At 37.8% G+C, this 12,990-nt stretch overlaps 1 protein-coding gene across 1 annotated transcript; it reads left to right on the top strand.

Annotated features, from left to right (window-relative positions):
- The first annotated feature begins 907 nt into the window (after positions 1-907).
- Positions 908-12,672, top strand: mapk13 (mitogen-activated protein kinase 13). The gene is made up of 12 exons (XM_035656789.1): positions 908-1,124; positions 4,014-4,143; positions 4,246-4,304; positions 5,831-5,936; positions 6,462-6,491; positions 7,809-7,856; positions 8,122-8,236; positions 8,902-8,973; positions 9,524-9,603; positions 10,666-10,744; positions 11,290-11,463; positions 12,287-12,672. Exons 1-12 carry the CDS (start codon positions 1,012-1,014, stop codon positions 12,370-12,372), a joined length of 1,092 nt encoding a protein of 363 aa, XP_035512682.1. The 5' UTR covers positions 908-1,011; the 3' UTR covers positions 12,373-12,672.
- Positions 12,673-12,990: the final 318 nt, after the last annotated feature.

The raw sequence follows: 12,990 nt of genomic DNA on the forward strand, positions 1-12,990 counted from the left end.
AAGGTTCGCAGTTAGGGATCATATATGAGACTAATAGACTATAAGCCTATTTGTGTGCAAAATCAAAAATTTCAGGCATAGCTTACATGTTTTTGTCCATGCCTGTAAGTGTGAATGCCCTGCTGTAGGCTGCCATGATTCATAAACTTCTGGCGATGTACAGTAATTATTCATGACAAGTAACACCTACTATGTGTGGGTGGGAGCAAATCGAGTCATATTGACATGTTTCAGCAAGCAAGCCGTCTGATTTTCTCACACTGAAGAGCTCTTGATTTGTATAGTGTTTACATCATTTGGTTGTTTTCCACACGGTGGATGAGGCTTTTAAAGGGGAAATGTTTTTGTGCACAGTGAAGACTACATGAGGTTACATGTTAAGTAGTCCTCCAGGCTACTTAACGTGTTATCTACTAAAATAGAGTGACTGTAGCTCACTGGCAGCATAATACTGTGTGGTACCGAGTCAAGCCCACCGGAGACAGTCAGGTTTACACCGGAACTCTGGTGATTCTGCCTTCAAAATAAAGTTGTTTTCGTGAAGACTGAAAATATAGGCCTATTTAGCTTTTAAAATGGGAGTCAAATGAAAAGACAAACGAGAATACTATGTTTAAAAGAAAACAACTGAAAGTCTTCTTTGCTTGTAGAGTTAGTTTTTTACATGCCTTATAAAGCCATTTTTAGAGCATCTATTCACTATTATTTGACATTAACGGAGGCATAAGATAACAAAGGCTCACTAATAAATCACATACAGTCAGTATGAGTCAGTTTAGTTCAGACTAACGTTATATATTTCCAGTCTGTTTCTGTGGACGTTAGCTAGCGGTTTGTTTTCCCCTCCCACACAGTCTAACAAACATTATTGTGAAAGGCCCTGACGGAAGTACGGTGTGTGGTCTATTGCCTCGTACTTGAGCAGTGTTTTGCTTTACCTCCTGAAGAAGTGACAGGCGTAACGTTACGGGAGAAGTTTTTTTTTTTCTAGCTTCGCCTTTCCTCTTCATCATGGAGGTTCAAGCACATTTCTCCCGGGAGGAAATCAACAGCACGGTGTGGGAAGTCCCGGAGAAATACACACGACTCAAACAGATAGGGACCGGGGCGTACGGCTCGGTGTGGTGAGTGATTTGTCATTTACTGAACCCTGCTTGAAGTGTGTGTCGTAGTTGGGACTGGACTGTGTATGCATATTGTTTAGTCTGAGCCCAACACCCATTAATGTTAGCTACACTGGCTGCATGCAGCCTGCAGTGGGCCTGGCTTATGTCTTGTAGTGTACACCAACATTGAAGACACAGCTAGTAACTCATGTTAATAAGTTATAACACCTGAAGCCCTGTAAGACATCCTAACAGCATGTGTGGTGTGTTAGCAAGAAGACTACATATCCCATAACGCATACCTTTTATGTATTTACCTGCATAAAGATAGAGGAGGTGTAGCTGTTTCAGAATCTCACTATTAAAGATGGCTACTTTCCACTTTGATTTACACATGCAGTTATATACAAGGTACAGTAATACACTGTGGAAGCCACAGAAACACAGCATGTGCACACTGCATAATACCTATGCACATGTTTGTCTTTAGGTAGATATGTACCATTGTATGGTTGGACTTATTGTATATCTACATGCATGTATATGTGGTAACACACATGGTACAGAAATGTAATGAGATGATGATTTTAAGTAATAGGGAAACACAGCTTTCACTGGCAATATGATGTTGTTGCTGTTGTGACATTCAGTAAGTTGACATAATCAACATTATTGATTTACAGGTACTATGTTGTTCATCCAGCTGGCTATATGAGTAAAATAAGTGGTTAGGTCAACAATGCGTGAAAGTTTGGTGAAACATATATTTTGTAATATATTATGTTTGTGATATAATATATGATATATTATGATTTATTGGTGATGTCACATCATTAAAGGTAAAAAATTAAAAAGGCTATTCAGAAAATTCCAATGTTAATATCACACTAGTGGTCGACTGATATAGGCTTTTCAATGGCTGTAGCCGATATTTAGAGAGCAGGTGTTCTCGTACAATCACAACTGTCATACATACAAGGCTGCTGTTGACCCCACCAACTGTAGACATTTTTATGAGCACTAACTAGATTTTTTTTAATTAATTAAAAAAAAAAAATAATTAATTTTTATAGTTTTTATTTATTTATAAATCTATCTTTTGATTTACATTTTTCTAAGAATACTAATACTGTGAATAAAGAATCACTTTTATTTTTTTTAATTTTATTATAGATATTTATTCTGAAATATATCAGAATCAGTCTCAACATGTGTAAAATGTGTATAAAGTATAGTGTATAAAGAACATAAACTCCTTTTCACGTCATTAAATATTACAGAGTACATGACATGTTGCCCTGCCATCACTGTGCTTCCATCTCATTACTGTGCTAGACCAAACACGCTTCAATCAATCACGATCAGACATCATTTTTAAAAATCGTATTGTTTTACTTCTATTTATTCTGTGCTCTGCAGGTACAACATTTGATTATATCGTCGATCGGCTGTGGCTCAGATGGTAGACCATGTTGTCTAGTAATGAGAATGTCGCTGGTTCAATTCCCAGCTCCGCCTAGTCCAGTTACTGAACCACAAATTGCTCCCGACGGCTGTGCCATCAGTGTGTATGCGTGTGAGCTTAGTATCATCGTGGGCACTTTGGATAGGAAGCGCCGTATGGCTCCTGATGAGCAGGTTGGCACCTCGCATGGCAGCCTCCGCCATCAGTGTACGAATGTGTGTGTGAATGAGTGAATGTGACAAGTGCTGGGAGGGCGTTGAGTGGTCGGTACTCCAGAAAAGTCCATTTACCATTCATCCATATTATAACATATACATTTTTGTAAATTGTAGCGCCACAATTGGTGTTATCTGTAATTTTAATGCACAGACGCTGCCTGACATCACACCCCGTCGTTATTTATCCCATTGAATTTTGGGATAAATCAATGCTCATCTACTCTACCTCTACTCTATCCATCTATCTATCTATCTATTCATTACGCGTGCTTGAAGTCTCTTCATCTAGATCAAGTGTACCACTAACAACTGGCTCAGCACAGCCCTGCACAGCTCTGCGGACCCTTGTAGCCTCACCTGGTAGAGCGTGCGCCCCATGTACAAAGGCTAAGTCCTTACCCTTTCTTTCTCTCCACTTGTCTGTCACTCTGCAGCTGTTACTATCCAGTAAAGAAGATAAAAGCTAAGACTAAAAAGTAAATTTAGTCTAAACAAGGTGAGAGCCTTGAGAAGGCAAAAACATCGAAATGGTTTGAACACTTATCATAGGAGACTTTGGTGCTTGCTATTGGCCTTCTAACTGGTAGTAAATGGTTACCAGGGTTTTAAGCATTATAGTGTGGGAGTTGTGGTCTGTGAAAGCTTAAAATGTCTGACCTTTAAAAGACGCAGCATCTGATGAACTGGGATCAAGCCACAACCATTAAATTGCACCTCTCATATTAACCACCTTGTGGGAAACTGCAAACATAGTTTTATAACTACTGTATGTGTAAGGTATTCTGTATTTAATGTAGATGTTTCTCATCTTTGTAAAATGACTAAAGGGACTTTAATATCCCAAATTAGTGCGTTAGTGTCCACAGCACTGTGCACAAGTGTGCGTATAATGTGTGTTGGTGGATGAGGCTCCAAATAGTCTAACAAGCCTTTCCTCCTACGATTTGGTGCCCTGCAGTTCACTGCAGACATGCTCATCACGAGTTGCCAAACATTTACATCGATCAATAAACCACAGACCCCCCATTCAGTTAGAGAATGAGTCTCACATACAGTACCTCCATCCATACAGAACTTCATAGCGAGAGTGAAACCTCAAAAGAGGCCGTTATGTCTTTTTTTCACTGCTCTGACTTCAAAAGAGGGAAATCATAGTGAAACTGGAAGACACATGCAGACTCAGAGTGCAAAGCTAATGGCCTGTTATTCCATTATTCAACACAGCTCAACAATAAATGAGAAGACTAAAGAGAAAGTGGCCATTAAGAAGCTCCACAGGCCCTTCCAGTCAGAGATCTTTGCTAAGAGGGCCTACCGAGAGCTTCGACTGCTCAAACACATGAAGCATGAAAATGTGAGTATTTCACATTAAACCCAACACACATCTCCCGTTTCCTTTAACAGACTGCAGTTTTTGCCCTTTATATTCGTCACCGTGCTCTTTCATTCCAAATAGGTGATAGGACTTCTTGATGTGTTTACACCTGCCTCGTGTTTCGATGACTTTCAAGACTTGTGAGTATTTTTACCGTATTAGCAAAGCCCTCAGGCAGAGACAGGCAACGCCTCTGATGATCTGCAGGTTTAGTATTCATCATGCCTACAGGACTGCAGAACCCTTGAGAACAAGGGTTGCTTTGTGTTTAGGGGGTTAAACAATAGGTCAATGTACAGAGTGATAGGACTGACCTATTTCTATCAGGTTACTGTGTTTGACCTGGTTGCTATGGTCTAATATGCTTCATGCCTCCATATTTAACTTAAACTCTCTAGACTGGGATTTGCTTTTCACAGTCAGTATGGGCATTGGCCAAAATGTATGGAGATGTATGAAACAGAGGCCCACTCTGAAATCATACACAATATGGTCAAAAGTATGTGGACAGTTAAATATTACACCCATGTGTGAGTGTTGAACATGGGATTCTAAAACCATGGATATTAATATGCTGTTGACAGCCATCTGATTGAAAGCTTTAGCATTAAGACATCACTTAAGTGGAGAATAACAGCCACAGGGGCGTCCACATACTGTGTGTCTTATAGTGTGCACTGTGAACAATAGCCAATAAAAAAGTGACACAAAACCTACAAATCAAGCAAGAACCGAAGGTCACATTTCTCAACACAGCAAGCTTGAGGAGGCACTGGTTTGTTGAGACTGGGACTGTGAGTCACTGTGTTTGTATTGTAATAGCTTCTTCTTCAATCTTGCCCCTGACAAATGCCCCCCATATTATAATAATACAAAAATGAAATCAAATAAAACTAACACTGAAACTAATAAAAATAAAAATAAAAATAAAGATTTTTTAAACAAGAAAAACTACTGACTAACTGAAATGAGCAAACCCACTTTGGAAACTAACTAAAGCTAAACTGAAATAAAAAAAACTACTGAAAAATGCAAAACTATAATACTGTAACTCTGCTCTGCACTCAGTGTATCAGAGAACTTTAAGCATTAGTTTTATTAGTTGAATATTGATGTATGTAGCACAAAGTACTGTAAACACTAAAGTACAATAGAACTTTACAGGAAGTAAAACTGAATTATTTTTTTAATCCATGAAAATAAGACATAATTAATAATTAATTGTATCTGTCCTTTAATTATTTAATAGTTATAGAACACAACATTGAAAATAAGTGGTTATTTTAATTTTTAATTTAATGATTATTTATTCTAACTAAGTTCAGTGTGCTGGTAAGATGAATACATTAAACTGCAAATTTAGACTTTTGCAGCAGCATTAACAGGATACAGCAAAGAGGATTCATATACTGAAGGTTGTATAAACATTAGTGTTACATAAACATAAACAAGCACCCTGAGCTCCTCAATTACGTATGAAAAGGCATGGATTAGAGCACTAACTGGGTGTGGAATATGACAGCAGACAGCAAAGCAAATCTTTCTGTTGTGCATTAGTTGTGACCTTGACTGAGTAAAGCTTTGTCTGGTGTGTAGGTAATCGTATTGTCCATCTCTTTCCATTCGTCTCTTGCTCGCTTTGCCCCTCTCCCTCTCTTTTTCTCAGCTACCTGGTGATGCCTTACATGTTTACTGACCTGTCCAAGGTGCGAGGTCACCTCTCAGAAGACAAAGTCCAGTTTCTTGTCTACCAGATGCTTTGTGGACTCAGGGTGAGCTGGGGAAAGCCTGCCCTTTACAAATGTTTATCATGAAGCATCATGAGAACATTAGTGGAGTATAATTATAACTTATTAAAACCCCACTGAATACATTCCAAGGTGATCATGTAACACAGCCATGCCAGAATTATACTGTGTTTTAATATGTGCTACAATAATTACAGAGAATTGTATGGACTTTGATTATATACATATACATTTAATGAAGGGTCAGTGGAGAGTCAAGAGTATGTGTAAATAAGTCTTTATGACATGAACTCGTAATGGATTTCATATAATTATAGAACAGTAGACAGTTAATAAAAGTTAAACAGGAATGAAACATACAAATAGCTAATAACTTATAAGGATAACTAATAGATTGTTTGCTATATGTCATATATGAAAAACTCATAAAGCAAACCATCATGTACTGTACACATGGCATATATATAAAAAACACAAAATGCAATAAATAAATTCCATATATCATACATAACTCTTGACTTCAATAAAAATGTCTGTCCCTTTCTGCAGTACATTCACAAGGCTGGAATCATCCACAGGGTAAGTACAAGTCAAATGTCACTGTGGAGAGCTCACATTAGAGCTTAGGTAAAGCTTAGGTAGTGTTTAGTCTACCATAACGTCTGATTTGTCCCGCCAGATGTTCTAGCAAAAAAGAGAAGAATTAATAAAAGCAAAACAATAATAATAATTATAATAATAATAATATAAATCGCTGTTTATGCTGCTTTTTTTTTGTCATGTGTGAAAATGCTCTTTGAAAATGTATGATTACTAATGAATGAATTATTTTTCATAATCTGAGCGTAGCGGGCGAGTGACACTTGGCGCAGGAACTTTATCAATAAAGGGACCTTAGTACTATTTTGTGTCTTAACATTACAATAGGCGTTTGTTTTTGGCCCATGGTCCACCATTAAGTTTCAGTTTCAGACGATTACTAAGAAATTGTAATGTGTGCAGTCGTTTGTATTGCACATTATTTCATCTCAGATAGCACTCCTGTACAACAGAAATACATAGGAATTTTGATATAATTTGTCATTGTTATTGAGTCAGATCAGACTCTGCCCCAACAGGTAGGATTAGTTGCCTCTGATCTCCAGCTGCATGTCTAAAGATGTTAGGCCACACCCTTCAGCACCAGTGCCAACACTAGGCACTCAGTGTGTGTGTGGAGTAGGGAAAGTACAGCGCTTATATATTAGGCAGATATTAATGGCTTTTTTATATCTTGGACACCCAAGGACTTTTCAGTGACACTGACTTATGTTGCTTAAAATAACACAAAACATTATTTAAATTTCTTTTCCAAGCAGGAAAATAGTGTATTTACAAACCCTTTGTGCACACATTTACTGGGCAATGTAGCCTTTTTAAATCGATAATACGAATTATTAACTAAGCTATTAGTGTGTGGGGATTGAGCTCTGAATAAATGTTTGGGATCAGCTGACTGTGTGTGTGTGTGTGTTTAGACAGTAGAAAACATAGTGGTGCACACTCAGTCCTCTGTTAAAGTGTTACCATGCCATTACTGTTGTAATTCCTAGCACAGTTAAGGTGTTATCAACACTCACTAAGAGTGCCACACTTATCACACGTTATGTCACAGTATTTTATGAATGACTCTGCAGAAATGCTGCAGTGACTCTTATGGTCAGCTTAAAGTTGAGTCCACCATTGATTCGCTGTTTAAAATCCCCACTGCATTCAAGCACTGAGGTTGAGTTCAGTCATGTTCGGCCAGAGAGACTATAACTTCCCAGTTTTGATGCCGCAGAGTACAGACACTATAATTTGTGTTTAATCACTATTTGCAATGAGTAACCATCACTCAGCTCATTTTCTTTACAGGATCTTAAGCCTGGAAACTTGGCTGTGAACCAAGACTGTGAACTGAAGGTTTGTACTTTGAAGGATTACACAAAAAAAACATGACAAAACTTAAATATGGGCTGCTGCAGCAGTAAAATAATAGCATTCCGCCAGTACAGAGAAAGAATACAGGATATATACTATAAAATTAGCAATGTACAGGAAACAGCATGTTATTTTTGTATGAAAATATATCTTTTATATTAAAAATGAAACAATTAAACTTTACAGATGTGTTATATACAGTGTTGAGGTTCCAGATTGTGTATCAGTTTCTTTGCTTCTGATGCAGATCCTGGATTTCGGGTTGGCTCGCGGTGCTGATGCTGAGATGACGGGCTACGTGGTGACCCGTTGGTACAGGGCGCCTGAGGTCATTCTGAACTGGATGCACTACACCCAGACTGGCAAGACAATCGTAGCTGTTACATATTCTTAACCTCCGTACTCGCTGTTGTCTCACTGCTGAGTCAGCCTGTCTGTGCTGTAGCTGTTTGCTGTTTGTCGTGTGAAAACGTCCAGTTACACGGATGTCTTTCTTCTATAAATGGCTTGTATGATACTTTATGGGTCAGCGTTTTTTATAATCCTGTCCTCGGTGCATGACATTTGATGTAGCATGGGTGTCATTCTGACAGTAAATCTTTTTCCCCTTAATCTGTTAGCAGTTGACACAGATCGTCTGACAGCTGCCTGGTGCGGAGACTCAATGCCAGAGCTGTCACTGCAATGAAACTGACTTTACCAGGATTTATGTTACTGACTATGTGCTATGTAGGAGATAGTGGTTTTTCATTTTGTAAACAGCATTTCTGTTCACAAAGAGAATGTAGCACAGAAAGCAGCACTGGCAAGTTTACACCCTTCATGGGATTGTATTACTCACCAAGTATTCCTCAATGTAAACAGAGCAATACATGCTTCACTCTCTTCTGTGAATAGGAACTTTGCTTCGGGTTATAAATGCCACCTTCCTCATTTCTACTGCACTGAGCTAAACTTAAACCACTCTTGGTGGTGTGTATTCTGCTTGATTTCTTACTGATGTTTTTGTCTTTGGTGTTTATTGTAGTGGACATCTGGTCTGTGGGCTGTATTATGGCAGAAATGATCAACGGAAGAACCCTTTTCAAAGGGAAAGACTGTATCCTTTCATCTGCTTTGTCCGTTTACTAGACTTGTAACTTTTGAAGCCTGTGCAATGTAAAATAATGACATATCAGTTTCAGTATACAAAAATGGAAATGTACTGATCCCCATCAAGATTTAACATCACTTTATTAAATCATTTTGATAATAAAGGTGATTGAAAGCCACTTGATTAAACAGTGACAGTTTTATGTGATGATGGGCACTGTAAATCAGGTGCAGAATGGAACACAAAAGGCAATTTAAGTATATTACATGGTGCAAAAGCCACACATTTCCTCAGGCAGCATCCAATGCATCCACTATATTACATGTTTTATATTTGCTTTTTATGTTCTTTTTTGCACCTGATGCACTTGACTGATTTACAGCACCCTCTAGCAAATAAAGCTGTCACCGTTTCATCAAGTGTTTTTCAGATTCCTTTATTACTCTGTTTTATGGACCTGCTTGGAAACCCAACTTTCCACATTGTACGCTTACGTATTGAACCACCAGGACATCCCAGGTTTAAGAATCCTTGATTGTAACACCTTTACTACCAGACATGGACCAGCTGACTCAGATCTTGAAAGTGACTGGAGTACCTGGAGCAGAGTTCATACAGAAGCTGGACAGCCTAGAGGTAGGACAAGTACCACAGCAGCCCTCAGAGGTTGCAGTATACATTACATCCAACAAAAACAACACACTAAAGTTTCTGCCATTCCTTAAGCTTTACCTGTAGTGGGAATAAAAATATAAAATTTGTCCTGAGGGTGGCACTAGAGGAAAAGTGAGGACATCAACAAAAAAACATATTGTAGGAAGGGTAACAGCTTAAACACGTGTCTTTACCATTCAGTCACACTGAAGTTTAATTCTTTACCTATTCAGTAATTTCTTACAAAACCCAGAAACAAGGACTGAATGATAACTGATAGTATTTATTATTGTCACACTATAATGAAAGCAATGAAATGTGCACTAAGCTCAAAACGTTAATGTGGATTTCTGTGCATCAGAGGTTTAATTAAATGTTATATTGCATTTTTCATTTTCATAAGCAAGGTGATTTCAGTGTTGTTTTTTTAATGGGCTTTTTGGAAGCTCTGTTTTCAAACTTTATTTTACTCATATATACGTTGCATTCTAGGAGTTAACCTCTGGCTAGAGTTACTAAGAAGCCGGATCAGTCATGGTTTTACTGTGTAGTGTTGAATGTTATTGAAAAATACTATTAAATACTATTTGAAATGTACTGAAATTTGTTTTTCATTGAATCTGAACAAAATTTTTACATGTTTTATTATAACCTTATCTTTGCTGATAAGCCACTCCATGGCTCAATACTGTATATAATAATTTGGACTAAAGACACCTTGGTTTACTTATGCTCAGTGGTATTGTTTCTACTGCTATCATCTGCAGACTCAAGATTTGTCATTCATACATAAGCTAAGCTAACAATCAAGTGAAGTCTGCGAAGAATATAAAGTAGTTTACTGTGAGTTTATATTTATTTATACAGGCAGTAGTGATACCTTAAGACACAGTTTGTTTGTTGATCTGTGGAGATGTGATGGCTATCATTTTAGTCCACACCCAAAGATGAAATACAAAATATTGTATGTCTACAAAATAGATGTGATTTATATTTGCGTATCAAATTTTGTTTTTGATGCTTAATTTTACTTCTCTTTTACAGGCCAAAAATTATATTAAGGGTCTTCCTCACTATCCCAGAAAAGACTTCTCAACGTTGTTCCCCAGAGCCAGTGCAAAGGGTGAGTTTAGCCACAGCCTTTTTATTAGGCTCGACTGGTCCGCAAATTTTTATTTTTAGATTTTTATCACGTTTGAGACGTGTTCAATACGAGTACAGTCTTTTACTACTGTCCACAGTGCTGGTCCACCACTGGCAGTTGTGGATCAAACGTTTGTTGTTAAAGTAATCATCTGTTTGCTTATAATGTTCATTTTCTGTCTCTGAATTACGTAACACCACACTAACTCTCCTTGTAATGTGTTCATGAAAGCTTTTCCACTTACTGTTATAGACAACCAGTGTCAGGTAGGTCAAGAGCAGGAGGAACTCTCTCTGTAAGTGGTACATTTAATATCGGCAGCAGAGGAATTTCTGTTTGTTCCATGAAATAGGTACAAAACAAATGTACAATGTTTCCTTTGGACTTGTACTTTAAGGTTCTGAAACGCTTGTGGCAACCTTCCATGTGGCTAATGTCAATAAAAAAAATGTATATATCATCTGACATGTATAATTGGATGTTTTTTATGTTTGATCAAATTCTGTACTGCTTGCTGTTTGCAGGTATCGACCTGCTGGAGAAGATGCTTGTTCTGGACGGAGACGAGAGGCCCACAGCCGAACTAGCCCTCGAGCACCCATATTTTGACAGCCTGAGGGAGCCAGACGACTTTCCTGAGCCTGCGACATACGATGACAGCCATGACAACGCCGCACTGTCCCTGGATGAGTGGAAGCGTAAGTGAAAGACAATGCACAAACATTTTTTAAATAAAATAAAGAATACTTATGTACATGTCATTCACAGAATGTATGTGTTATTGTATCAGTTATGGTCTCATTAGTTTACAGTTGTTTTACAGATTACTCAAATAAAATACCTTTCACAGAATGTAGAAAGACATTTTTCCAAAGCTGTTAAAGGACCAGTGTGCAGGATTTAGTGCCATGTAGCGGTGAAGTTGCAGATTGCAGCTAACTGAACATTTGACAACCTGAGAATAAGACTGGGCTGTAAAGTGTGTAGCAGAAACTATGGTGGCCACGAAACTCGCAAAAAACTTGAAAGGCGCTATCTACAGTCAGTGTTCTGTTTGTCCGTTCTGGGCTACTGTAGAAACAAGGAAGACAACCAGCGGCGTCTTTAGATAAAAAATGTCTCATTCTAAGGTAGCAAAAATCCAGTGATTCCTATATTCAGGTGATTGTAAACTAATGAAAACATACCTATGAATATTATATTCAATTCTGACAACAGATCTTCCTAAATGTTGCACACTGGACCTTTATATAAATATAAATAGATAAACAGAAATAATACACTTGTCTTATAGTGAATAGCGTATTATTATCATGTTTTAGTGTTTACTGTGTTGGCCGTGTTAGGTGATCTACAGCTACACAAACATTCTGTTGCAGGGCTTCTGTTAATGTGGTAATTAATAATTAATATTATAAAAGCCATGCAATATGCCTTCAATGGCTTTCTGTTTAAATTATTATTGGAGTCATGGACATACTGCGCGTGTAGAAAACAAATGGTTTTCCCTTTTGCCGACAGGGTTATGTTTCAGAGAGGTGAAAAGCTTTGTCCCATTCCCACGGCGGGACTCCAAGAGAAAAAACACCCTGACTATGTCTCCGTGACCTGATGAATGTCTTGTAACTACTGATGCCCCAACCTACACAGCATACTGCCAATGGTGCCCTTGTATATTTCAACCATGGATTCACTCGAGTTCTTTTATCCTTGATATGTTTAGATTTTGAATCAGTATTCAGAGAGTGAAAACTGTCATACTTTTTTTTTTTTGTGCAATTGTTTTGTCAGTGTAAATTGCTGTTTATGTTACACATTCCTTATGAGCGGATTGTCTGTGACCCAGAGTCACAGGGTTTACTGTAAGATTTACTGTAATGTTGTTTTACAATTAAACAATAAGACAAGATGTGTATGAAGTTTTGTTTATGCAGCAAATTGTAAACGTTACTGCCCATTACACTGAAATATTCAGGTGTAATTCAAAACTAAAATCTATTGTCATTAAAATTAGTGCAATCTTGAGGTGAAAATCACATCTTTATATTTGGTTACTTCAAGTTATCAGCAAGGGATCAATTCTGACTGACAAAGGCCCCCAAAAAATTGAAATGACTGTGTGAATATGCAATATGTTCCACTGGACAATCTGTGGATCCATACCTGATCCACAAAGTGATCAGACACTGTAATTTCTGCCATGCTGTATCATAACTTCACACTTG

Source organism: Morone saxatilis, unplaced genomic scaffold (assembly GCF_004916995.1).
Source record: "Morone saxatilis isolate NCDOM2014 unplaced genomic scaffold, NCSU_SB_2.0 Contig15, whole genome shotgun sequence".
Lineage (NCBI taxonomy): Eukaryota > Metazoa > Chordata > Actinopteri > Moronidae > Morone > Morone saxatilis.